At 47.1% G+C, this 25,076-nt stretch overlaps 12 protein-coding genes across 12 annotated transcripts; 4 read left to right on the plus strand and 8 right to left on the minus strand.

Annotated features, from left to right (window-relative positions):
- Positions 1-9: 9 nt before the first annotated feature.
- EDB93DRAFT_1319663 (YjeF N-terminal domain-like protein) lies at positions 10-1,062 on the minus strand (the record flags this gene model as incomplete). The annotated part of the gene is made up of 7 exons (XM_041454885.1): positions 1,011-1,062; positions 900-947; positions 707-842; positions 618-655; positions 547-570; positions 149-495; positions 10-97 (listed from the first exon to the last, which is right to left on the minus strand). The coding sequence occupies exons 1-7, from the start codon at positions 1,047-1,049 to the stop codon at positions 10-12; spliced, it is 720 nt and encodes a 239-aa protein (XP_041310554.1). The 5' UTR covers positions 1,050-1,062.
- Positions 1,063-2,574, minus strand: EDB93DRAFT_1128233 (uncharacterized protein). The gene is made up of 3 exons (XM_041448825.1): positions 2,114-2,574; positions 1,881-2,061; positions 1,063-1,822 (listed from the first exon to the last, which is right to left on the minus strand). Exons 1-3 carry the CDS (start codon positions 2,468-2,470, stop codon positions 1,266-1,268), a joined length of 1,095 nt encoding a protein of 364 aa, XP_041310555.1. The 5' UTR covers positions 2,471-2,574; the 3' UTR covers positions 1,063-1,265.
- A 105-nt stretch (positions 2,575-2,679) lies between these two features.
- Positions 2,680-3,631, minus strand: EDB93DRAFT_1101586 (uncharacterized protein; the record flags this gene model as incomplete). The annotated part of the gene is made up of 3 exons (XM_041447114.1): positions 2,680-2,723; positions 3,014-3,274; positions 3,349-3,631. The coding sequence occupies 3 exons, from the start codon at positions 3,629-3,631 to the stop codon at positions 2,680-2,682; spliced, it is 588 nt and encodes a 195-aa protein (XP_041310556.1).
- Positions 3,632-4,673: 1,042 nt separating this feature from the next.
- On the plus strand, positions 4,674-6,381 carry EDB93DRAFT_52410 (Alpha/beta hydrolase fold-1). The gene is made up of 7 exons (XM_041456622.1): positions 4,674-4,935; positions 4,994-5,155; positions 5,206-5,308; positions 5,360-5,609; positions 5,667-5,860; positions 5,918-6,005; positions 6,057-6,381. Exons 1-7 carry the CDS (start codon positions 4,782-4,784, stop codon positions 6,153-6,155), a joined length of 1,050 nt encoding a protein of 349 aa, XP_041310557.1. The 5' UTR covers positions 4,674-4,781; the 3' UTR covers positions 6,156-6,381.
- Positions 6,382-6,607: 226 nt separating this feature from the next.
- EDB93DRAFT_1247447 (uncharacterized protein) lies at positions 6,608-9,657 on the minus strand (the record flags this gene model as incomplete). Its single annotated transcript, XM_041452590.1, has 17 exons — positions 6,608-6,784; positions 6,844-6,917; positions 6,968-7,150; positions 7,197-7,366; positions 7,412-7,497; positions 7,550-7,672; positions 7,725-8,031; positions 8,090-8,233; positions 8,290-8,345; positions 8,399-8,465; positions 8,516-8,594; positions 8,649-9,007; positions 9,058-9,137; positions 9,193-9,257; positions 9,304-9,381; positions 9,430-9,499; positions 9,550-9,657. The coding sequence occupies 17 exons, from the start codon at positions 9,655-9,657 to the stop codon at positions 6,608-6,610; spliced, it is 2,226 nt and encodes a 741-aa protein (XP_041310558.1).
- Positions 9,658-10,886: 1,229 nt separating this feature from the next.
- On the minus strand, positions 10,887-11,475 carry EDB93DRAFT_52664 (uncharacterized protein). The gene is made up of 3 exons (XM_041456627.1): positions 11,278-11,475; positions 11,151-11,226; positions 10,887-11,097 (listed from the first exon to the last, which is right to left on the minus strand). The coding sequence occupies exons 1-3, from the start codon at positions 11,416-11,418 to the stop codon at positions 11,036-11,038; spliced, it is 279 nt and encodes a 92-aa protein (XP_041310559.1). The 5' UTR covers positions 11,419-11,475; the 3' UTR covers positions 10,887-11,035.
- A 6-nt stretch (positions 11,476-11,481) lies between these two features.
- Positions 11,482-13,122, minus strand: EDB93DRAFT_1128269 (NADP-dependent oxidoreductase domain-containing protein). The gene is made up of 9 exons (XM_041448826.1): positions 12,987-13,122; positions 12,803-12,911; positions 12,604-12,734; positions 12,445-12,548; positions 12,313-12,394; positions 12,168-12,262; positions 11,977-12,102; positions 11,866-11,918; positions 11,482-11,815 (listed from the first exon to the last, which is right to left on the minus strand). Exons 1-9 carry the CDS (start codon positions 13,023-13,025, stop codon positions 11,640-11,642), a joined length of 915 nt encoding a protein of 304 aa, XP_041310560.1. The 5' UTR covers positions 13,026-13,122; the 3' UTR covers positions 11,482-11,639.
- A 93-nt stretch (positions 13,123-13,215) lies between these two features.
- On the plus strand, positions 13,216-14,640 carry EDB93DRAFT_1247449 (uncharacterized protein; the record flags this gene model as incomplete). The annotated part of the gene is made up of 3 exons (XM_041452591.1): positions 13,216-13,470; positions 13,532-13,695; positions 13,761-14,640. The coding sequence occupies 3 exons, from the start codon at positions 13,216-13,218 to the stop codon at positions 14,638-14,640; spliced, it is 1,299 nt and encodes a 432-aa protein (XP_041310561.1).
- A 58-nt stretch (positions 14,641-14,698) lies between these two features.
- Positions 14,699-15,400, minus strand: EDB93DRAFT_52672 (uncharacterized protein). The gene is made up of 2 exons (XM_041456628.1): positions 15,100-15,400; positions 14,699-15,044 (listed from the first exon to the last, which is right to left on the minus strand). The coding sequence occupies exons 1-2, from the start codon at positions 15,353-15,355 to the stop codon at positions 14,758-14,760; spliced, it is 543 nt and encodes a 180-aa protein (XP_041310562.1). The 5' UTR covers positions 15,356-15,400; the 3' UTR covers positions 14,699-14,757.
- Positions 15,401-15,656: 256 nt separating this feature from the next.
- EDB93DRAFT_1128275 (ribonucleotide reductase) lies at positions 15,657-19,224 on the plus strand. The gene is made up of 11 exons (XM_041448827.1): positions 15,657-15,813; positions 15,937-15,965; positions 16,012-16,073; positions 16,122-16,179; positions 16,228-16,369; positions 16,422-16,542; positions 16,594-16,935; positions 16,989-17,225; positions 17,275-17,498; positions 17,549-18,173; positions 18,224-19,224. Exons 1-11 carry the CDS (start codon positions 15,792-15,794, stop codon positions 18,900-18,902), a joined length of 2,541 nt encoding a protein of 846 aa, XP_041310563.1. The 5' UTR covers positions 15,657-15,791; the 3' UTR covers positions 18,903-19,224.
- A 728-nt stretch (positions 19,225-19,952) lies between these two features.
- EDB93DRAFT_1128279 (uncharacterized protein) lies at positions 19,953-21,287 on the minus strand. Its single transcript, XM_041448828.1, has 7 exons — positions 20,988-21,287; positions 20,843-20,940; positions 20,641-20,792; positions 20,525-20,591; positions 20,458-20,473; positions 20,256-20,409; positions 19,953-20,206 (listed from the first exon to the last, which is right to left on the minus strand). Exons 1-7 carry the CDS (start codon positions 21,156-21,158, stop codon positions 20,145-20,147), a joined length of 720 nt encoding a protein of 239 aa, XP_041310564.1. The 5' UTR covers positions 21,159-21,287; the 3' UTR covers positions 19,953-20,144.
- A 111-nt stretch (positions 21,288-21,398) lies between these two features.
- EDB93DRAFT_1247453 (transport protein Avl9-domain-containing protein) lies at positions 21,399-24,566 on the plus strand (the record flags this gene model as incomplete). Its single annotated transcript, XM_041452592.1, has 16 exons — positions 21,399-21,917; positions 21,970-22,068; positions 22,122-22,192; positions 22,249-22,365; positions 22,415-22,456; positions 22,507-22,598; positions 22,659-22,668; positions 22,714-22,783; positions 22,831-22,900; positions 22,949-23,091; positions 23,141-23,266; positions 23,319-23,464; positions 23,515-23,548; positions 23,596-23,689; positions 23,738-23,861; positions 23,915-24,566. The coding sequence occupies 16 exons, from the start codon at positions 21,399-21,401 to the stop codon at positions 24,564-24,566; spliced, it is 2,409 nt and encodes an 802-aa protein (XP_041310565.1).
- Between the last annotated feature and the right edge of the window lie 510 nt (positions 24,567-25,076).

Raw genomic sequence — 25,076 nt, forward strand, 5'->3', positions numbered from 1 at the left:
TAAATAAAGTTACATCCCATAGTTCCTCGGCAGTTCAACAACTTGATCGAATTCAGGATACTCAGGAAGATTGAGCTGGAATTTCTCCTGCATTGCCCTGACAGCAAGTATGGATATCATTCCAGCGATTCAACTGTTCAATACTTACTTTGGCACGAAACGCCCTCCGAGAAAATGTCTTCCTTTGAAGTACTTCGCTCCTACCTTTGGTGCTGTCAAACTGATCAGGACGTCAGGATTCAGTCCGACGCCTTCCGCATTTCCGAGTTCGACATCCCATCCACTTGGAATATCCACCGAGACGATCGGGAGCCCGGATGCAGATATAAGCTTCAGGGCATCGTCAAACGGTGCCCGCACTGGCGGTTTGAACGAAAACCCGAAAATGGCATCCAGAATGAGGTTCGAGGATTGCAGGACGCGAGGCAGCTCCTCAGCAGATGCTGGAGGTGGGATGATGGGAATGTCCATATTGAGGCATTGCTTTTGCAGGCGCTACTTGTCCCGTTAAGATGCTGATAATAATACTTCACGATGTGGACTGACCTGATAGATGTCTTTTGAGCCTGGCTGTTAGGGGTTACACTTTGGGACTGTTACTTCTGGTCGTGTCTTACCTTGGGCATGTAAATCGTTGGCTTGTAACCGAACATCCCTAGGAAAATTCAACACTGGAGCAAGAGGGTGGGTCACCCTGAGAGCGTACCAAGATGTCTAGCCGCGACCAATCCATCTCCTCCTTGATTTCCTGGTCCACAACATACCAAGACTTTCGGATACTTTTCCTTGCTGTACACTGTAGATAGCGTTTGGGCGCAGGCCAATCCAGCCAACTCCATCAACTGCAACACGGATCATGGTTGAGCATCGTGTGTTGATACAGGACTGAAGCCCCGTGCCTGATCCAAACTAAACGCCCCAACAGCATTCATAAGCTCCTCATCAATCTGTCCATTACTCGCATGAGCTCGTAGTTAACACACAACGATAACGCTGGACGTTCTATGTACCTGTTGAGCCAACTGCGCAGTGAGGAAACGGATGGACATATTCAACTGGCGAGGGTGGGAACTTGAAAGTCGCAGAAAGTCCAAGTCCAAATATAATAATGAATAATCGATAAACACATCAGTAATGGCAATTACAACAAGATGCAGACAATAAAAAAATAATGACTGGCATACAGTAAAAATGCAGTAGACCAAAGTACAACAACAGCAAGAATATCAATGTCTTCGGGTGAAGAGCCTGTCCACGAGGTACAGTCAGATGAGAGAAGCTGACTTAGCGCAAACCCGACGATGCTCTTCCCAGTCCTTTTTCTGATGTTCAGGAGAACAGTACTTCACCAACCGGCACTTGCTACACACAAGTCCATTGTTGGTCGGAGTATCCCCACTGTCGGCGCTGCTCTGCGATCCTTCACTACTCTCGGCGTACTGCGATGTGTCTTCGTTGAAACAAATGCTGCAGTCGATCCAGTTGCACATCTCTCGAGATCTCACCTTCCTCCCGCTTCGACGACCGCGCTTGATCGACAATACCACTGCACCTTCAATGCCACGACGAGGAAAGCGTATCATTTCGCAGTCGTCGTTACAGCATGGGTTGGGACAACCACTAGGAAAGTCAAAAAATATGTCTTCTGATGGAACGAATAGTGGGTGTGTGAATAAAATTTGGGAATAGGAAGTGGTCTGATGGGAGAATAAGATGATGAAGGGCGGACGTTTCTCGTAGAGAATGGCTCGGAAAGCGATATCAATCTGAGGAAAACATGGTGTGCGTCGTTGTTTGAGGAGAGTATGGCTCAAACGCATATCTAGGACCCATAAATCAACGTCAACATGCAGACTGGCGATGGATTGATGGCCACGAACGATTGTACTGAATCTCGTTCTCTATGCTGGGTTTACACGTGCGCCCAAATGCATGTCGACAAACGAGGTTGAAGTATTCTGTTACATCGTCCATCTCTTGACGCTTCATGTCTGTGACGATGATATATACGTCATCGCAGCCAACGTCATGCATTCCTCTGAGCATCATCAGCTCAGGCAGCTAAGATTATCCTTAGTTACGATAATCAAGATCTAGTCAGCTAAGTTCTTACCATAGTAAATACAACAGGCATCATGGACAATTTTCGGTCTTGCATTGACCTGTGGTGATATACATGTGTTGACCAGGTGCGATCCAGAGGAATCAGACGACCAGTGTCGACTGTACGACAGAAGATGTTTTCTGGAAGGAAATCACCTTTATTCCAGACGAGGACTTGGCGTCTAAGAGAATTTGCGGCGTGTTTTCGCTCCCTTACACCTTGAAACCATTCCCAATACGCGTCATTGCGATGCTCAAGCCACTTGTCGATTAACATGTCTGTAGCGTCATGATCGAGCGTGTTGCATATGAGCTCGCTCATCGAGAGGGTGGGCTGTGATAAAGCCGAGTAATGCCTCTTCGCCATGGCTTAGCGTGGCACGACCTGGGATAAATTGCTTCACCGTCGTGAGTGTAATGAAATGAAGACAACCGGGATGATGATGAGCTAGGTGCAAGGAACGGTGAAAGAGATTGCTTACGGCAAGAAGCACAAACGCGCCGGCCCTAACCCGGATGGATGACTAAGAACTGTACAGCCTCAGGAGTGGCACTGTGTGCAATTGCCAGGCAAAATCACTTCATTTCCAACATTTCAACGCCTCTAGCTATCGCAAAGTCTATGCAGGAACGTCAACTTGCTCGTGTTCACGGTAGTGTGACTGAGGCGGATCGTTCACAATCTGGCATTATACGTTAAATACCTGCAACTACCAACCATAGTTCAAAGTCATAGTGCTTTCCAGAGCACAATAAGGAGAAATATACACCAGCCCAACCCCCTCCATAAAATGGTCACTAACTCTCGTTCCTAGTGACAAGCTGCATGACATGGTTCGGTATGTGTGCGGGCATCATCTATGGCACCATTAGCAAAATCCCTAGCAAGACTGGCAATGTCGAGTTTTACCTATAATGAGACGCAGGGAAGAAGTATCGGAGAGACCCTCTCCTGCGGCAAGGAGAGCATCAAGCTTCTCGTGTTCTCCTATCTTCCTTCCACAAGTACCCTGCCATGTCACCACCGTCCGATATCGTGCGGCAAGATAACCATTACGGAAAATGTGGTTGGTGAGGTGGGCTATTATTTCAAGCTTTGCCTCCTGGGCATGGCAAAGTTTAACGCGCTGCGTCACGGCGGGCGTTGCATTCTTGTGAGTAGTAAACATAACTGAACCATAAATGGGGCGGACAATCGGCTTCACGGGGTCAGGACCAATTTTCGCGTCCAAATTGATTGCTCACCGATGACCAGCCTAAGAGCAGACTGAGGACATTTGCCTGCACCTTCTGTCAGCAGTTCTTCCAGGGAATGACTTGGGTTGAGGCGCTGCCCGTCGTGGTTCTCCCAATATGACAGCGACCGATGCTGGGCCTCGACGAATCCCTGGCAGAATAAGTGCTCGAGCACATCCTCCAAGTCAGTTAACTTCTCATTCTGAAACTCGAGTTCCACCAACTGAGTCGTCGCTGGCTTATTGCAGCGTGACGCTTGGTGATAAGTTAACCATAGCTCGTTGTGGGTCATCATGAGCAAACAGATAGAGAAGAGGGAAAGTGAGAGTCGGACGACAGCTAAGGCTCGAGATACGAGCCACCTGCTTTTATACGATTTTCTTTCGGCGTGCTAAAGATTTTTAGTAAAAACTCTTCTTGTAAAACACATTCCTTCCGCAAAGCACCGACCATAAGCCTACTATTTTACCTCAACAAAAGACCCATAGTAATTTTCGCTTGTCAAAAAGAAGGTCGATGCTTACGACTAGCTTTACGGAATTGATGGAGTAACGCGATTGGTGGAAATACTCACGTGTCAATGCCGCCCTTTCCACTCATCGCGTGCGAAGGAGGGAGCCTTGCCGCGACGTTGACAAGTAGAAATAGTTACTTTTCTGTCACTGCCGCCGACTCCTTGATGAAAAATCTGACTTTTTTTTCTTAGTATCAACTGCAATAAAAACTTTGATTTTGAACTCTATGACAAGTCGCCTTCAAGGTTTCGGCTTGGCTTGGTGTGTGTGCGCTCGGATTCACATTTACTACTAATACAATTTCTGATTATCAGATTCCAAAAGAACGAACTTGAAGCATGTGTGTAACTCGGATCCCCGGGTACCATGTGTGACAGCGAAGTTGACCCATCTTTGACAACGCTGGGGCCTAAGAAGGAGCGACTGTCTTCCTTTTGTTCGGTCTATGTAGGGGACCAGGGCTTTACCGGACCTGCGATATCCAGTGCGTACTATGCACCTGGTAGGTATGTTCACACGACTCTCTTTGATAATGACCTTGTGATGTCGCTAATAAACCAGATCTTTCCGCGATAATCTCGAATGGTCGGGTGTTTAGAGGCACAAAGATATCACAATCTTGCCTTCCGTCACGATCGTGCACATGTACATACTCTGGGTACCACACTGTGCCGTCACCGAACACATAATGACTTGTCTAGCAACAGGAACGCTCAGCCGGCTGGTTCACATGTTGTATTCCCGAGTGGTTTGTAATTCCCTGTGGCCTATTCATGAATTTTAATTATGTTTTACCCTTTGCAGATCAAGGCACGAAGCCACCGTAATCAGTCCAATACCAGCATCAGTATACCTTTGCGTGTCGGTCCTGTTAAGCGAGTGTGCAAGTGATGTGGGCTGTATTTTTCCTCTTCTCTGTCATCACCTATGTCCTCTCTACAACTCAGATCTGAGCTGTTTGTGTTTGATGTACCTCCACTTCAGGGTTTGCCTGGACTAAAGATGACCGCCAAACGATACCATACCCCCTTTTCAGACTCCCAAGGACTGACACTTCTGTTTGCGCATGGAGTTGGCGCGCGTTAGTATGCTGGTGTTTTTTGAAGTACATGTGTGGCTGACTGCCGTAAAATGCGTAGACAAGGAGCAGTGGGAACCGATGCTTCAGCATCTGTTCTCTCACCAGAACATGCAGCAGCCAAGTTGTATACGTGAGGCCTGGTGTTTCGACTGGTTGAACCATGGGGACGCCGCTATAATCAACAAGGCTGCACTCGAGCACCGTTCGCCGGGGGACGTTTGTGAGTCCGATAATAGAACCCCCTTGTCACTTTCCTCACACCTATACCAGCTATAGCAGAATGGGCAGCAGCGATTGCGTCCTTTGTGAAATCACCGTTTCTCAACGGCCACAAACTGGTCGGCTTCGGACACTCGGCGGGTTCCAGCGCAATGTCGGTCACTCCATTTCCCGCACTATTCGCACAAGCTGACCTCAACATCAGAATACTCTCCACACGCGCATTTCCCATGCGCAATCAACCCTTCGTTGCAGTATTTCTCCTTGAACCTTCGATGCTTACACGCGAATTGTGGATGTCTCACTTGATAGAAAGAGAAACACTAGTGAGAAAAAGCATAAATGCTGCTCTCCGTCGACCTAGTGTGTTTGATACTTCGGAAGAGGCAGCCAATTACTGCCGAAACCGGAAGCCTTGGGCAGAATTTGATCACGCGGTATTTGACGTCTTCAAAGTGAGTAGTTTTTTCTATCTACGAATTTTAAATCATCAACCAATCGGCCGTATATAGCGACACGCGTTTTACCCAGTTAGCATACAAGATGGCAGCAAAAAGAAAACAAAAGTCGCTCTTAAATGCGACTTACACCATGAAGCACTTGCTTATCAGGACATCGAAAGCCACTTTGAAGCTACCGATCATTATACACGCCTTTGCCGCGTGGTTCCCGTACACATTGTGTTCGGAACCGTTCATGATTACATGTGAGGAGTATCAGTGGTTTTAAATTTCAGCTTCCCCTGATCCGCTCCCTCTAACAGTCCATCCTATTTCCAAGACTGCATGACAGACGTCTCCCAGGGGAGATCACCAGCGTCTGTGAAAAGGGTGCCTGGAGCTGGCCATAATGTAAGTTATCCAATTTTGATGGCTGGGCGATCGATTCTTATATATGAACAGATTGTTCAACAAACTCCCGAAGCCCTTGCGAGGGAAATATCTATCAGCCTGAATTCAATCATGAAGGATTCTACCTCGCATCTCGTGCATCGACTGTGATCGTTAGCAACCTTCGCAAATACCCAATGATGTATATGTAAGAAGACTACGAGGCGCTCGAACACGCAAGCGCTCATGTATCTTTGCTTTCTGGGTATTGCAAGGGCGAGCCTTCCTCCATGTAATGTAAACCGCACGGGCCATGTCCACTGATTGGACACAAGTGCCTCGAATCTCTTTGTACATTACATATTTCGATTTCCTGATTGGGGTAGCTCTCGCGATATTCTTGACCATATTACATGTTACCATCGTAGATATAGCTAGGCTGGAAGGTTTTTACTGGGGTTACTGTGCTTACCGATGGCAATCGCTGCTGTAAGATTTGCCTTCATTTATGTTATCATAAACGATCTCGTGCATATATTGTGTTTGCCATATCACACTTCATCTCTAGACTGGTGACCAGCCCGTCCATAAGGTCATGAGGTGGCAAACCGTCGAGGAAATCATTACTTCCCAAGTCTCCACGTGCCATCCTTAGCATTGACCAAGCCTTCCCTTCGAGCAGCTTCCATAAAGCTCCCAAGTTGTTCTACAGTGCGATCGTAGCCAGGAGCAAACTTGAGCATCGATTGTATTCGATCCAGCGGCAGCGAACCAAGATTTGTAAGCATTCCCTCGATGAACTTCGCGTCATTTTGCCGTGAGATCCACTGCGAGAAGTGCACACAAGAACAAAGCTTACCTTCCAGTACATTTTCATTTGTTCGGCCTGCTGCTGCTGCACGCTCATTACCGGCGGTAACTCCCCCATTTCTGCTGTGATTGAGATAATCAACAAGAATACAGACGTCGAAAGATGAACGAACCAGGCTTAGGTACTTGTGGTCTACTTCTTGTTGTAGGACCCTCGGCAACACTGAGAAGCCGGAAAACACCCTCTGAGTCTTCTTTCAGAATCTGCATGTCTACCCAAGTAGCAAGGGCTTTAACAGCTGCATTTCGGTTGACGGAGCCAGATCGGAGGACTAGTTCATCTACTGTCCATACGTCTATTACAGAGTTAGTACTGTCGTGTAGCTTTAAATATTCACTTACCTTTCTCAGAGAAAAGCTCAATGAATACCGCTTCCAGGGGAGGCACGTCAGCTTCCAATGTCCTGTCTTCGAGCTCGAGTTGAAGATGAACCCGACCGAGGTGTGGTAACCAACGGAGGACCTTATCAGGTTTGAATACAGAGAACTCCTTGGCATACTCCTCTTGCAGGCTATCCTGGTTCAGCAGCAGGAGCAGTTATAAGAAAAGGGCGTACATCTGAAATTGCCCAGGCATGACCATGTCACTGGACTCAAGTGCAGGCCAGAAATGTCGAGATATAATCGTGGGATGCATGGAACTCTGTACTTCAAATAGTAACTCGTACCTTATCATGTACATATGAACAGCTTACCGCTTTCTGCGATTGCACGTGTTGGTCTATGCGGCGCGAATCTGTCATATCTCGCAGCATGACTTCACAAACCTGCAACGCAGCTTCGCCAAATCGAATCTTCAAAATCTCGACATTACGACGCTGCATGGACCATCTTGAGCAAATCTATCATAGTCAGGAGCTTGTAACTGACCTCGCGGTCGAAATTTCCATCCTTCACCGCCAACAGGCGTTGTGCTAGCAGTACTTGTAGTTCCTTAACGAATAGATCCTTCGTATCATATATGCTGACTATGGTGCTGATGACGTCACTGGACTTGCTCGCGCGAAAATCTGGCCCAGCATCAATGGGTTCAGGATTCCATTCAGGATCAGAGTAGTTCTCCATCTCGGGTTGTTGAAGGGGCTGGATGGGATCGTTATCGTCGACAAGCGAGTCCCCACTTTCGCCGTCTCCGACCAAGCTTGCTACTATGCAACGTATAGTATCAGGCCGATCTCTGGCCAAACGTGCAGATGTTATCAGCTGTTCCCCAGTCCAACTTCGCATGTACACACCGGAGATACCTTCTTGTAGGATCAGCCACTTTAAAGAGGAGTACTCCAGGAGGATCGATGATTCTGAGGCACTTGATCGTCGAGACATAATGGTTCAGAATATCTTTCGTATCTGCGCCCGGATGAAGGAGCCGCTTATTGTTACTGAAAATTACAATTAGAGTCATTGCTGCAGTTGACAACGATGAATCGCGACGCACGCTTGCCGTAGTGCCTGTACGAGGTCCGCACGTTGGTCGACACGTGCCAAGCATTCCTGCGTGTACAATAGAATATTAAGAATGTATTAACCACAACATTCATACTGACCTTTAGATCCTGGAGGGCGCCTGCAGATTCCGGGAAATCGACGATGATGTCAAAAATTTCCTTCGTCCTGCAAATTATTTTTTCACTACTTGAAGGCTAAGATAAATGTTCTCTCACCTTAGGTTGCAAAGTGTTTTATGCATATGGAAGTCAAACCTTGATCCTACGCCTTGCATCATTGTCTTTGCCTCATCCGCTGAGTGAATTAATTATTTAGGAGTCAGCAGCTGGGACAACTGAAATGAATCACCATTGGTTGCTCCTCTTGCAAATGGATACAGCATCCATGGTACAATTTTGTCGATCATCCAGGCCCGAAGGGTCGCAAGCATGGGTTCTGACCATTTTCTGGCGCATATTTCTTCCACATATGATTCGATGAACTCGTATCCTATACTCGCGATAAGGGTTTCATAGCGGTCAATTAGGCTAAGAGTATCAAAGGCTTGCCACAGGACGCGGTCTTGAGGGTCCTGGGACTGAGATACAGTACGCTGGAGCGTGGCTGAAACAAGAGCCTTGATTCCCCGAGCGAAAGATGGAGGAAGAACAGAAAAAATATGAGTTTGAAACGTAAGAGTGTAGGCGGATATCATTGTTGGTCCCAGACTAGGGTACATTGAATATATGTTAGCCTCGGCAAGGTACATGGTACGTACTCTGCAGTTGGTTTCCACGCGTTGTACCACTCGACCAAACGATATACAAGTGATCGTATCGCTTCTGGGTCGGAATTACTCTGCGATGAAGCATTGAGCGACATGACAAATTGCAAGGAGTGCAGAAGCTTTGACCTCGTAAAGCGTCATATATGCCTCAACTTCTCGGGTGATCAAGTGTTGGCTCTTTCGCATGTCCTCTTTATCCCTCAGAAAAAGTGCAACATCATAAATGAGCAATCTCACCAAGGAAAACCTCCATCATAACAGGTAGCCTCCTGCACTCGCCGACAACGCCAAATGCTGCCCTCACTTTATTCAAGTCTGATCGAGACTCAGAAATAACACAGTGGGGCACTCAGATAGACGGACCATATTGTTTTTGTGGTGCAGGGTCGTTTAAATCTCGTGGTTTAAGAAACTCTATAGCCAGAGTCCACGCCTGAGTGTGAAGTTGAAGCATATTTATCCATGTTAATTCCAATAACATACCTCGCTGAAAGTCAGTAAACCAGATATTCCTGGCTCGTTGCGATTAAGGCGGTTGAATGACTCTTGCCATTTGGCTGCAACTTGAGCTCGCACAGCAGCTGATGCCATTATGGTTAACTTATAATTATGTCTACCACTGTATCTAAGTGACTCAGTTTAGGATTACATAACGGAACATTGTTCCCTTTTAGTACTAGTAGTTAGAGTCGTCGCCTCTCTGTCAGTCCTGAGGGCAAGATGGAAAAAAAACTGAAGCTGGCGTTCATTGAACAGCCTTGACAATTAGATACGAAGTTCGATCTTTCAGCCCGCGCATCAATCAATTCCTTCCTCATGGCGACGCTGAGCGCTTGAGCTCCGAGGTGAGCCCATCACGACATGCATCAAATTGATTATTCTAACGTCGTCTTCGACTGCTCCAGAGCCTCCAATTAACCCATCGTTCTTCTCCTTGTCCTCATCATGGACACTACCGATGTCATCTGACTCGTAGTATCTCAATAGCCAACAACCAACTACAACTTCGTTCTCCACTGCTCCCGCGGCTGACCACGACTTCTCAATCGCGTCGAACGCGCCTCTCATTGGACTCAATGATTGGCCCCATTCAAATCATCCTCAGTCTTTTGTAATGGCCTGTTAAAACTACACACAGCGTTAGCCCAATACGAAGTATCTAAGCATGGTTCAAATGAATAAGAGCTCAGCCTCGGTTCGTATCCCAATCGTCTAACTCCGCTGCGGTGGGCTTGTCGTGCCAGCGTGCATAGCACTAACCCCCCTTAATCAGTTACATTCCTCACGACAAAACCTTGTCCTACGTGTCTTTAGATACGTGGACACCTGGTCTGAATCAGCTGATGATCTCGGACAAATCGTGAGACAAGATGAAGACCTCTGGGATGTCTGGTCCAAAGGAGAGCAGATACTCAGGTCCAGGGCAGAAACGACAATGTGACCAAACCCTAGATGAGTATACTTACAACAGCACATAAAATATAGAATCGAGTCAATCCCACCATCTGTCATAGGCGTTAGGAGCCTGAGATATGTTGATCACTCGGAGGCCGATACTTTAATTTTTTGCCTTGTCAGGTAGCCAAGTCTATTTACACGAAGACGGCCGGCGGTCACGGTGTCTGTATGGCTGATGGTCCGCTCCGCGGACAAGTACTAGTGAGAGTACTTATAGCATCTACAAAGAATCCTTAACTTACGCGCGTTACGAACGCTGATGACTTCACTAGCGTACTCACGCGATTGGTGGAGATGTTGAACAGTGTCACCATATCTGGCTGATAAAACTCAAGCCCAAGTTAATGTAGATGATTCTACATACTGATTATGTAATCTACTGATAACTCTCCTTGTTCGCAAATTTATTCAGAAAGAAACGCTTGTGGCTTTCCAAGCATGTCGCGGAAGACATAGCAGTACCAGTAAGTCATAGTCTACTAGTAAATTTGGATGCTGTGATTATAGTCGGTCATTTTTTACTGGTTATACGCTCGGGAGTCGGTGCAGTCATTCTCTCCCTATCCCGAATGCCTGATCGTGCACAGTATTTAGGCTGATTATGGGAACTCAGATAAGCAACTTACACCAGTTAGACCACGCCTTTGCGATTACATAGGACTCCCTGGACGCGATATACTCCGTTTCTGATGTGTTCAGGACCTAATTCTGTGGTGTTCGCACGAGCGAGTTGGGTGTCTCTGGACAATTCACATTGCCTATCGGAGCATATGTATCAACTGGGTTCTGGGCGACAGTGAAACTCAGGATACAGGATGAGAGAGCGAGAGAGATGGATAGGCCAAGATCCGTAGAGGTGCACCCTAGTTGAAAGGAGAGCTGTGTTGGATGCATGGTGACTGGCCGCTGTGTTAGAACTTGGAACGGACGCGAAGCGATGATCTTCACATGGTCCCTGTTTAGTACTCGTCCGAAAATTTCGGTTCAATTGCATCACTTCAAGGTACGAGTAATTAATTGATTACCGTTCTACAGGTGTGGTGAAAAGACAAACAACTTGAAAGTGCAGGCATATTACATTTGCACATAAAGAACTCCAAGTGCCCGTACCAAGTTCAGAACATGAAAAACGTTGCAAATCCAAACATAATTGCAATAGCTAGCCACATGACCAACGATGAAGACCTTTCAAATTTATGTTGCATTGCCAGTCTCGCAAAACCTAGCTGGGAGGGAGGGCCTTGAGCACCGGCGTCATCAATGGCAGCGATTTCTTCAGCGGTGAGTGGGGCTTCATGATCTAAATTAGATTAAAGTCACATTTCAGGATTCGAGACATACGAAGATCTTCCACGGCGAGGTACTCTTCAAGGCGTTCCTTGCTCCGGCTCGTCCTTCAGTGATGGAAGTGACATGAGATACGGAAATTACATGGGAAGTAGATCGACATACGTGACAATTGTTACACCTTTACTTCTGACCCAGGCAAAAATCACCTGATTCGGAGTTGCGCCTATGCGTTTAGCAGCGGCGTTAACAACTGCATCCACTGGTCCTCCAGGATTCTGTGTAATAGAGCTGGCCATGGAGACAATCAGCATGGTTTGGAGCGCCAAATTATTCGAAGCAATCTGAGGACTCACTTCAAACTTCCATATGCTCCCACTATAATATTCTGTTTTGAGCAGAATTCAAGCAAAGCTTTCTGTGACGCATAGTTGTATGGGTGAAATTGGATCTGCTCGATAAAGTTCATTGGCTGTACTGATAATAAGTAGACGAATTCACTTGGTTAACAGCAGGTTTCGTGACCGCAGTCTTGAGAAGTTTCTGGAGGTCCTCTAAGGTAAAGTTGCTGACGCCAATGCTCCTAATAACTATGAAAACCTGGAAAACACATTCAAGTCGCAAAGGACACACCTTGTTAATCCGTCTTTCTTCATCTTCTCAAACTCTTGCCACACAGACTCAGAAATGAGTTCCGGGAAGTGCACCAGATACACATCAACATAAGAAAGACCAAGCTCAAAGAGCATATAATTGAGTTTTTTGACGCATGAGTAACATGCAATTGCTGACCTTGTTCAAACTTTGTTGGATAGCTTGCTGTGGTTTCCCAGAACCGCTGTATTTAGTGGTGATATACAGGCTCGAGCGAGGAAGACCGCTCTCCTTGATAGCCAGGCCTACGTAGGTTTCTGTCTGATAGACTTAGTATACCAGAAAGAATATCGAGACATGAGGTGATCGTTGCAATTGGAACCTAGAAGCAACATACACTGTGCGGTGTCGATATGAGAAAATCCATTCTCGATGGCCTGGCCCACGTAGTCTGTGACATCCTTGTATTTCATGGTGGACCCCGTGCCGAAGGCTATTGTGGGGAACTGTGAGACAGCATAGAACGTATCTAGATCAGATCTTGATACAGTGATACAAACTTTCATGAAATAGTACGATACCTCATTTCCATCGTTGAGAGTGATGGTACCAAACGGCATAGCTGGGAGTAGAAACGATACGGTACTAGGTGAAGTGTGTGCACATGGGAAGTATGATTGTCACGGTGCACATGATGATAAGTTCGAAGATATCCCAGCATCCGATTCCGATTCCGAGTCGCAATCCGGATTCCAGATTATCCACTGATACTGAGCACAGGAAAATCAGTACATTTATCTCCCGGACCGCATGGCAATGGAGAGCCCCGTCACGCCATTCACCCCAGTTGATGATTTCTTTCCAGAGCCAGACATAGTGATAGAACACCAACGTACGCAATCACCACTGCGAAAGCGACCGCGCCATACTAGCAGCATCACAGCATCCGACTCTGGCCAATCTCTTGTCATGGTTTCCGAGGAATCGAAGGCTCCCATAAGGGACGATACATATTACATGTCTGATGGGAGCTGCATTCTTCGTGTGCAGAACACACTATTCAAAGTATGCTCTGAAGTGATATTCATGCCCATGAGCTGAACGATTTGCGGTTACGCTGTATTAGGTCCATCGCACAATCCTGTCTAAGGATCAGTCATCCTTCGGCCTTATGTTTACGCTCCCACAAGGTGAAATCAGCGGAGAAGGGATGTCGGATGATCATCCCATCGTTCTGCAGGGAGATTCGGCAGAGGAGTTCAGACATTTCCTCTGGGCATTATATGCACTGTGAGTGTTATTTAAGTAAGCTTCTGCAAGATCCACCCTTATACTCGAGTCTCGGCTCGTGGCAGACCCTCGGAACTGATGATAATCCAGTCTCCAATTTCAAAAGTCGACCTTAGCCGACTAATAGACATCGCGAAGGTGTCTTGCAAGTACTCTTTCAAGTCGACAGAAACATGGGCATTGGACGCAATTCAAGAATACCTTGAACGGAACACGTCCCCCTTGTTCAATGACAACCCTCTAATATACATGTTCCGTACATCAACCACTCGCTCTTCGGCTCTTTTGGAAGGTCCAATTGCTCGCCTGATCAGACTTGCTCAGATGTGTTCGCACTCACGTCTGATGGACACGATGATTGGCCTTCTTCAAAAGCTACTGTCTGGTTCTTTGCATTATTCATATCTGGCCATGACTCTTGCGGATGAGTTTAACCTTAGGGACCTGCGAGGCGCGGCGTATCTCGAAGTCATGCAAACGTCGGTCTTTGTCTGCTCCGGAGTGGCTAATGGTCATACATACGTGGAAGGTGACATTCAGGAAACGAGCGAGGGGCCGCAGCGGCTGGTGGTCAGCCCGGTGCAGCAGCTGAGACTTCTGTCGGGATATCACCGCCTTTCTAAAGCATGGGACAAGTTACGTACCGTTCCTCCGCAGTTCGAACACGCGCCGTCTTGCTGTGCGACCTGGCACCAAAATCATGGATGCACTCAGAGCTGGACAGATTTCTGGAAGGAGAAGACGAGGTTAGAGGGTGTGTTATCCCTCGGCTCCGCAAATGTCCTCGGGAGATTGGCTGTCATTATCAAGGAGTTTGATAAGTGGGGATCTGCAACGTATATGTACCACGATTGCAAGTCTGCAGCGAGACGGTCTATCCACGAGAAGGTGAAGCAATTGCAGCAAGCGTTGCCGGATTATTTCACAGAAGGTGGTGAATATTAATGTCCGCCCGAATTGATAAAGTACCTTCCACATGTACTGCTAGATATTGTACTTGTACAAATTTCTGTCATTGGGCAATTAGGTTTGTGGATTGAATGGAAGCGGCTATGACACGAGTCAGTATTGCTTGTGTTGCTCTTTCCCGGCGGCGGTCCTCATGCTGCTGGAAGCGGCAGTCGCATGAGTAGTGTTGCGCCTATTCCAAGGACCATCTTGTATATGGCTTGCTTCGTTTCCTATTGAGGTGCCCATCATGTTCTGTATCAAGTTCTCCACGTTGTCAGCTGAAGGCAGTTGCTCCTTTCCAATTCGAGAGCCGTTTATGACTGCTTGCTGAAATATTTCATCCTCATCCAGCTGCTGAACACGCTGTCGAAAACCACGTAATATTTCCTCAAACAGCACTAGCTGGAACGATGAGCAAAGGAACTAGCGAAATGAGGATGAAGTCCAACACACGCTTCTGTTCTTGTGGATCGCTAGGATAAATGATCAAGGGATCTTTCATGTTATGAACTTCGTCATGTTTCGGTTCATCAAGTCGAAGGTTGGCGATCCACTTTCGCTCGAAAACATCCTGACTCAATCCTGAGTCAGATAGAGAGGTGTCATCGGGCCCGTATGCGGTTCCCACAGAGCTCGCAGGAGAAGGAGGACGAATTACAGGAGAAGCATATGCAGGATCGCCAGCGTGAATTTGTTGAGTGTGTGGCATCACAAAACCTAGGCTATTAGTGCTAAGAATAAGATCAAGTCAAACTTAGATGCTCGCGCAAGCAAGCCAAAATAACGCGGTACGCGATTTTCGTTGATTAGCGTGTCTACCTAGTTAACATTTCAAGCAAACATGCCAGAAACTCAAGTACTGTTTCACATTTGATCTATGCACACACGTACATGCTAGCCTGAACAGTTCGAATGGCATAGCAGGAGAAGAGCTCGTATTTACATTGAATTTACACTCATTCAATTCTCAGTGATGAGCGTGACGGACTCAGCCTATCCTATCTGGGTTGTTTGGCTGAGTAATGCACACGCCACTTAAATTCTGCGCGACGCGTCTTTCCTCTCCTTCATTTCGCCCACCACCGGACTAAGCTTTTCTGTCATTTTCGTCCTGGTTGATTTCAATCTTTGAGGAGCAATTTGCCATGGCTTTCGTGTTCAAGAGAGGTCAGTTATTCCCAAGTCTGGTGTACGGTAGCTCATCTGTGTTTTCCATCCTCTATACAGATGGGTGAGCAAACACATTGAAAACATTCGTTTCAGCACTATCTGACGCGTTATTCACGTGTAGTCGCAAAGAGGAAGTTAAATTTGACAAAGTATAATCCTACTAAGCTATTCAGTGCGTCGCTCACTGCCTGGTAGATCACAGCAAGGATAAACAAGCTTTGTTACGGCCTTGACCTTAACTATGTCGAGCCGATCGAGTTAGTGGACAGTTTTCATACTCTTATGTATGACTAATTACTCTACAGGGTTGCCAAAAAAGTTATCGCAGGTGTATATCAAGGCGTCACAACCGTCGAACTTGATGTAGGTGTCTGCAATATTTTACCTCGTTCACTCATCGACCTGAGATAGAACCTTGCCGCCGAGACCGCGGCCTATCTTACTACGAAGCACCCTGACTACGCTGTTCTCGCTGCGCGTATCGCAATATCAAATCTCCACAAGGAAACCAAGAAGAACTTTTCCACTGTTGTGAAAGACCTCCACGAATACAGTATGTTTCCACATCTTTGGTGTTCAATTTGTATTTGACTTTTCTTTTCAAGTCAATCCTAAGAACAGAAAACCTGCGAGTTTGATCGCCGATGATGTATATGAGGTTGTGGAAAAGAATGCTGCTCGTCTTGATTCTGCAATCATCTATGACCGTGACTTCAGTTACAACTAGTGAGCACAATCATCGAGATGTACGATGGTGTTGTACTGATCCTTTGTCAGCTTCGGCTTCAAGACTCTCGAGCGGTCGTACCTTCTCAGGATCAATGGCCGTGTTGCCGAACGTCCCCAACACATGATCATGCGTGTTGCTGTGGGCATCCACAAGAACGATATTGAAAGCGTGATCGAGACCTACAACCTCATGTCTGAACGATTCTTCACGCACGCGTCACCGACTCTGTTTAATGCTGGCACTCCTCATCCCCAACTTAGTTCATGCTTCTTAGTGTGCATGAAGGATGACTCCATAGAGGGTATCTACGATACTCTCAAGACTTGTGCCATGATCAGCAAGACCGCAGGTGGAATCGGCTTGAGCATTCATTGTATTCGTGCTACTGGGTGCGTCAAATTAATTCATGGCATTGATTAATTAGTAACCATTTGTCTTACAGCTCGTACATTGCTGGAACAAACGGCTACTCGAACGGCATTGTTCCTATGCTTCGTGCATATGATGCCACAGCACGCTATGTCGATCAAGGTGGCAACAAGCGGCCGGGAGCTTTCGCGATTTACCTTGAACCATGGCACCCTGACATATTCGATTTCCTCGACCTGAGGAAGAACCATGGTAAAGAGGAGTCACGTGCCCGTGACTTGTTCTACGCGTTGTGGATTTGTGATCTCTTGTACGTGTTCGACCGTACTCTTGGCACCACCCTAACCTTCCCTCATCAGCATGAAACGTGTCGAATCCAATGAAAATTGGTCACTGTTCTGCCCAAACGAAGCGCCTGGTCTTCACGAGGTTCACGGCGATGAATTTGAAGCTCTATATGAGAAGTACGAGCTGGAGGGACGCGCACACAAAGTTGTTCCAGCTCAAAAGCTGTGGTACGCTATCCTTGAAGCTCAGATTGAGACTGGTGGTCCTTTCATGGTCTACAAAGATTCCGCTAACCGTACGTCGGAGCCATTCGTGACACTTTCCTTGCTCACAAATCATCCGTAGGCAAATCGAATCAAAAGAACTTGGGCACCATCAAGTCGTCCAACTTGTGTACTGAAATTATAGAGTACTCGTCGCCGGAGGAAACCGCCGTCTGTAACCTTGCCTCTCTCGCCCTTCCTACTTTTATCTCGAACGGCAAGTACGATTTCCAAAAGCTTCATGATGTTGCGAAGGTCGTCACCCGCAACCTTAACCGCATTATCGATGTAAACTACTACCCCGTTCCGGAGGCTCGCACTTCCAACATGCGTCATCGCCCCATTGGTCTTGGTGTCCAGGGTCTCGCAGATGCTTTCATGATTCTCCGTTTACCATTTGACTCGCCAGAGGCAAGGCAACTCAATCTTCAAATCTTTGAGACCATCTATCACGCTGGACTTGAGGCTAGCTGTGAGGAGGCTGAAAGATATGGACCATACGAAACTTTCAGGGGCAGTCCCGCTGATCTCGGTCAACTGCAGTATGATCTTTGGGGTGTCACGCCCACTGATCTTTGGGACTGGACCAGTCTCAAGGAAAAGATCGCACAAACTGGATTGCGGAATTCATTGTTAGTAGCGCCCATGCCAACTGCATCGACTAGTCAAATTCTCGGTTTCAATGAATGCTTCGAGCCTTACACCAGGTACGTTTTGACTTCCTTGTCACGTTGTGCAAGCTGACGCGTTCGATCAGTAATATATACACTCGCCGTGTCCTTGCTGGTGAATTCCAGGTTGTATGTCCTTGGTTGCTCAGGGACCTTGTCGACCGTGGGCTCTGGAATGATGACATGAAGAATATGATCATTGCTCATAATGGCTCCGTCGCCAACATCCCAAGCATACCAAATGACATCAAAGCCATTTACAAAACCGTTTGGGAGATATCGCAGAAGAAGGTCATCGACCTCGCTGCCGACCGTGGAGCGTTCATTTGTCAGAGTCAGAGTTTGAATATCCACTTGCAGTCGCCCACCACAGGCCAACTGACGAGTATGCACTTCTATGGCTGGAAGAAGGGCCTTAAGACTGGCATGTACTATTTGCGCACTCGTCCCGCAGCGCAAGCTGTTCAGTTCACTATCGACCAGAGCGTGCTCAAAGTAGCCAAGGTACAACAGGGCGAATCCGACAAGGCTGCTACTGGCATTCCTACCCCTTCCGCCTCTCCATCCCCTCTTCGCAGAGTCCCTCCACCATCTAATTCGAATGATAATGGTGTTGCGTCGAGTTCGTCGGGTCCCAGTGAAACTACCGACGTTGACCCCGAGTACGCCGCTGCTCTTGCGCGTCAAAGGGAGCGCGAGCTCGAAGAGGCAAAAATGTTGTGCTCGCTGGAGAACAAGGAAGCTTGCCTCATGTGCTCTGGTTAACGGAGGTGGTATGTTGGTGTGGTCAGTATTTATTTACATCATCGGAAGTTATTCAATCATGCATTCCTTGTTTGTTACCCACATTTGTTCTGCATTTCTCGACACAATTGTATACCAGCTGTTGTAATCGTATTAAAATAGATGGATTTCGGTCTGTCAGGGTTAGGCATGACAATATAAGGATACGTACTGGTGACGGAAACTATAGGCATACTAGAGCATCGTTAGTATCAGGTCGTCATGCGGCTTGGCCTCGCCAGAGGCCGGACCACATCTGTCATCCAGTCCACATCTCTCATGCTAGGAGGTGCCTAGCCTCACCCAGATTAATATTGTGTATCAGTAGGCGCGTTTGACCATGCACAGCCACAGCAGATATCAGTGTATGACTTGACCAGCAAGGTAACTCGTTCGTTGTGTAGTTCTCAGCCTGGTCACAGTATGCATGGCCTGAGTTGTACTGTTCTCCCCAATGGTTACGCTCGTGCAGCGCATACTCTGACACAGGGGCACCGTGCTAAATGCTATGCCAGATGTATCGCGTCGCACCGGTGTGCAAGACACGCATAAAGGTGACCATCCCCGACTTCTAGTCTGGGTTCTTCATTGCAACGTTCATCTTCATGAGACCCTAAAAAGATTTTTCGACTTACATTCTTGTTTATCCTTCCCGAATCTTCAGGATGCGCATCTCGACTGTATTTCTTGTATCCATTTCAATGATGCTGGGCATCATTGGAGCCAATGCACAACCCACAGGTAAGAAGAATTATGAACTCCTTTCCTCCCTCCGAGTCTGATGATGACGCAGTAGTGGTTCGCGGTGTTGATCATCCTGTAGCTTTGACTTCGGCAGGTGTCGCAAGGAATGTAGAAGCAAGTGGTCTGCCTGGGTGACGCTAAAATAGATGACTGTTTGGAAAGCTTCGCCGGGCGGACCCAAGATTATCATGACCCATTTTTTCCAGGATAGGAGGTCTGAACGCTAGCCCACGTTTACTTTGACCCCACTTGACTGAGGATTTTCTGGGCATCACGATGAATTCGCTTGACAGTTGTGATAATACCTTGCATAGTTTGCACCATAATTGATATTCATGCTGGCGCGGTGGACAACATGCAGGCGGTTATGCGTGCTTAGATACATTAGAAATAACACGGTAGTGTCCTATGCACGTGGTATATAACACAACACCAACCTCCAAAATAACAATAATACATCTACTGATTACGAGACCATAATCATAGTCGATTGACAGTCAGAATCGCAATACGTCCATCTTGTGCAATGCCGTGATTGATTCCTAAATGGCAAGTCAAGAATGACCACGTAGAGGAAAGAAAGCTGCTGACCTTTGTATCCTGGTTCGAGGAGGCCTCTGCGCCACTCCACGTCAGCCTGCCACCACATGCCATTCCAATGGCTGACAGATGTGGCAGCTTCGACGAGAAAATCGCGACCAATGTTATATCCATTGGGAATTATCATATGGTTTTTAGTGGAGTCCTACATGAAATGAGTATGGTTCCAAAGTTATATTCAGGTTCTACTCACCATTTCCTTGGAGACACTGAATTGAGTGTCAGTAATGGCAACTAGAAGCAAGATGTTTGGTGCTTACGCCAAAAACCATGCTCCCGTATCGATTTCTGAGCCATTCTGCTTCCAAGCGCGGAAGTGGTTTCCTCCTAAACACCGAATCACGAAAGATTTAACGAAACGTTCAGGGAGACGAACCTGCTATACTTTCCCAGCATGTTCCCCACTTGGGAAAGTAGTACTGCCTTGCTAGAATATGCTCTGATTTCTTACTATCGCCGTCACCGAGGTCTGCCTTGTGGACATGGCCATAATGAAGCCCTAAACACTCCTCGGAAAACCCGATGGACCTGGGAGGGCACATCAATGAGGCTCGGGCATACAGTTACGGGCGGCTCACTTGTAATACAGACGGAAGCCGGCATCCGTCAAAATAAAGGGGTCTGACTGGTTAGATATGATGACATTGAGCGGTTCGCCATATCTGGGAGTCGTGAACTGCAAGCGAATGTGACGAGGATCGAATAAGTTTACGATGTACTTACGTCTAGAAACCGTCCACCATTGAGACGTGGATCGGCCCAACCAATTTCAGCTCCAGGAACATCTAATGTAGTCCCGAAGATATATTGCAGGGTATCCACAAAGCGGGTGGGAAGTGCCAGCGCACTAGTAGCGGCAGCCGAAACCAAGAGAATAACACTGGACTTGACCATGACGAGACTACTAAATCAGAAATCTTTAGTTTTTAAGACGACTTGTTCAAGGACACGCTGGTCCTGGTAAGCGCAGCAGATTCTCATTCTCAGACTCGTGTATCAATGTGGGCCAATGCGGCGGGCAACGACAACCACGTGGGCCGCCACTGGCAGTGCTATGATAGGCTTGGCCCGTGATTGGCGCTTGCTTCTGAATTTCCACAGCTGTCTTCACCAATCACGTCGTCAATATCCGACATGTCCAGCGTTGAGAAAAGTGATTTTGACGAACATGCCACGGATGGTTTTATCGTAAATGATCACAGTGAATTCGAAGACGACGATGCCGATGCCGATACTGCTTCTCAACGCTCAATTTCTCTTTCATCTCCTCCCCATTCGCCGGGACACGACCGCAATGCTGCTCTACGTGCTCAGGATTTTATCGCCAGGCGTGGATCACAAGATGACTCTTTAGAGATTGACTTCAACTCAGAAATGGACGATGTAAGCGACTCTTTCAGCGAGAGGAACGCTCAGCGTGCTAGTTCGAGTACATCTGCGGCTCCTTCTGCAGCTCTGTTTGACGAACCGAAATACAATACGCCACAGGCTATGACTTATCCGCCAACTCCTTCATCAGGTGCAACGGACACGGATTCATTCACTTCTGCAGCTTCTTCGTATTCGAAGAAAGCACGGCCAGAGTCTATGTTACTACAACCTCCAGAAGGCCCATTAGTCCTGGGGATTGCACTTGTAGACTTCAATCATCTGGTACTATTATTGAACGTACCCGCATTACTTTGGAAGCTCATATGTAATTCAGGTTGGTCCGAAGATCGAGTTCTGCCATGGCGAAATTTTCCAAGATGAAGAAATCGTCAAGATTCTTCCCTTCCTGGCCCTTCCAGATGGCGCACATATGGTAAGTATAATGAAGTGTGTGCAAAACTTCTTCTCATGAGCACCCTTATGCAGTCTCTGGAAGATTATTCTTACTTTCATCTCGTTCCGAATGCTCCAATACCTACCACCATTTTTGGCATCTCGTGCGGATCATTCTAAATTGTGATTTGTGCGTCGGGCCCTAACTTTTGGTTTGCAGGTGCAATCGCCAAATACCAACCTCTGTATTACTTGTTAAAGATGTAGACGTGACTCGGTCAATTGTTCAAAAAGCTGTCGTAGTCCTGGCATCGAAGCCAGTCTTTGGCCCCATTCGGTTGGTCTGCAATGCCGTGCACATACCCCTTGACTATATGACTTGTTAGGGATCGTTTGGGTGTTGTTACACGCGCGCTATTCGAGCAACGGTGAGCTTGAACGTTGCCTCCATGAGCCAAATCTAACATTACTTTATAAGCGACTTCTCGGATACTAGTATTCTGGTAGATTTCAGCGCGTCGCTGGAAATTTCCCTTCGCACACAGCTAACGGAAAGTGGACTATATATTGGTGTGTCAGGAGAGCTCATCGAGACGATTCAGCACATTTAATCTTCTTTTATTTATGCAGGCACAAGCATGTAAGTTATGCAGTATTAACCATTTTGAAAAGCTGACGTGGGTAGCCGAGAGTTTGTCCACACCTTCCGCCATCGCACGCTTATTCTATTGAAAGCCCTCATGTGTCAAAAAAAGGTTTGTTGTAAACATTGAAAACGCGGTCCGTATTGAATGTATCCTAGATTATGTTCTTCGGTCACCCAGTGGAACGATTGTGCACTTACCAGTACTCGCTCATATCATTAATCCCTGGTAATGATTTATATTCTTTCTTTTCTTCATCCTCAATATCATATTCAGGCTTATTGCAAACGCTGGAGGATGCCGGATCTCCGCCTCTCGCTGCACGTGCACCCACACTTTCGTGCCCACAGTCGTTACAAACTTCGGATCGCAAAAGTATGATGGCATACATGGGTCTACCGCTAGATATTTTCGGCAAGGTATGCTCTGCGCTGCGCAATAGTGTACAAAACTGACCATGGGGTCTAGGATTCCTTCTTCCAACCGTACTTGCCTTTGCAACAGTTAGACCTTCTAAAGGATTCACAAGGCTGGCTTTGTGGGAGTACAAACACCATCGTGACTCAACAAAAGGAGGTTGAGTTGTTTATCAATGTTGGTCTTCAGTTGCCATTGAAGCAACTCGACACTAACCTCTGGTTTCCAGACGGAAACAGCTTCACTAGAGTTTCGAAATCCTAGGTTGGAGCGGCTAATGGGCCTGACAGCTGCCGACCGAAAATGGATGGATGAGATCGTTCGAGACGTCAATGATGCTTGGGACGATGCAGATCCGATGAAGCCTACCATGCAGTGTGTCACCTTGTGGAATTACCCGATTCCGGTTCTTATATGTTTGACAGCTTCAAAGGCAGTGATGATTACCTGCGAGCCAAGGTTGCGTTAATTTATGTGTTAGATGCGATTTGACTTATATTCTGCAGTTCGAAGAATATGTTTCCGCCGCACTCGCATCTGTTCGATATCGAGAGTTCCTTGCAAAAGGGAAAGTGAACAATGTGATCATTACTGGATCAGGTGGGTGTTGAGCGTGTACAACGATGATCAACATTCACAATCGTGTAGGAGGAGATGATAACTCGATCGACGACTTCAATCCACTTTGGATCGCCGAGTTCACCAAGACGAATGCATATGATGTATGGCAGAGGTCTACAGACCCTATGCTCTTCGATATTGTCGAGCCACGGTTAGACAGCTTGTTCCAACAAAATTTTCAAATACTTAGTTTTACCCCAACAGTCACCCGTGCAACGAAAAACCATCTGTCGTTGGAGACATTGGTATACGATTGTCCGAAGGACTTCAAGAACTAAAACTGGAGCAACAATTAGCTCCGACACGAGACGCCATTTCACGCACCATCACTGCTAGCTCAATGAACTTCTTCAAAGCAGTCGAAGGCGTCCGTGGGCGGTGGCAGCAGCAGCGTACTACCAGCTCTGTTTCGTTCAACTCCGATGTTGCGAGCAGCGTATGTGTGACCCCAGTGGAGGTCTCAAAATCGGAAGCGGAACTGTCGTTGTCCCCCGCTTCTGAAGGGAGCAAGTCTACTTCTGATATTACCAGACAGACGTCGAGAGATTCCGTACTAGGTACGCTCACGCGGCCTGTAAGTGTTGCGCAAGCCGCCTCGGAAGCGAAGGCAGCTTTGGGAAACTGGGGTGCAGGTATACAGTCTTTCTGGTCCGGCCGCGCTTCGCGGTTTTCGATGTCTCGCTCGAGCATTGCGAGTGTAGCATCTACAGATTCATTATCTAACTCGGGCACAGTACAACTTCCAACATCGCCGATATCGCCGCGCCGGAGCGTGGGTACTGTGGAGGAGGAATCGGAACATGATTTAGATCACAAGGGATATGAGTCGCAAGAGCCAGGTGGGATTGCTCTTTGAACTGGTTTTGGACCTCATCACACATAGACCTATGTACTTCATTGCATCGCAGTTAGGGTTCACGCAATGTTTGTAATCGACATGAAGCAAAGACGCAATCATGTATCATGATCCTAACTCAAGTGTCTCCTGAGCTCTTTCCCGACTTGAAAGGATTTTCACGGACAGAAATGTTCAGCCCACTCGATGCCCTTTTCTTTTATAGTTAGTGTTTCTCCCCTCATCTTCACATGAATGTATATATCAGAATGTCATGTTACTATGCCAGAATTTTGTGTACTTGAGTACATGCATGTACAAGGGTCAGCAGCAGTGTCGGTAGGCGTTGGTGCGACGGTATACATATAGGCGGGAAACTGCCAGAGTTGAAGCGACCCATTCATCAAATCCAACTAATGTCAAAACTCACTAAATTAGCTGCATGACGATCGATCAAACGAAGCAAGTACCTTTGACGGTAAACCTTGTGGAATGTGTACCAAAGACGTTGAGATACAGAGCAACCAACCG

The sequence above is a fragment of the Suillus bovinus genome, assembly GCF_016758785.1.
Source record: "Suillus bovinus strain UH-Sbo-P2 chromosome Unknown EDB93scaffold_10, whole genome shotgun sequence".
NCBI classification, from domain to species: Eukaryota; Fungi; Basidiomycota; class Agaricomycetes; order Boletales; family Suillaceae; genus Suillus; species Suillus bovinus.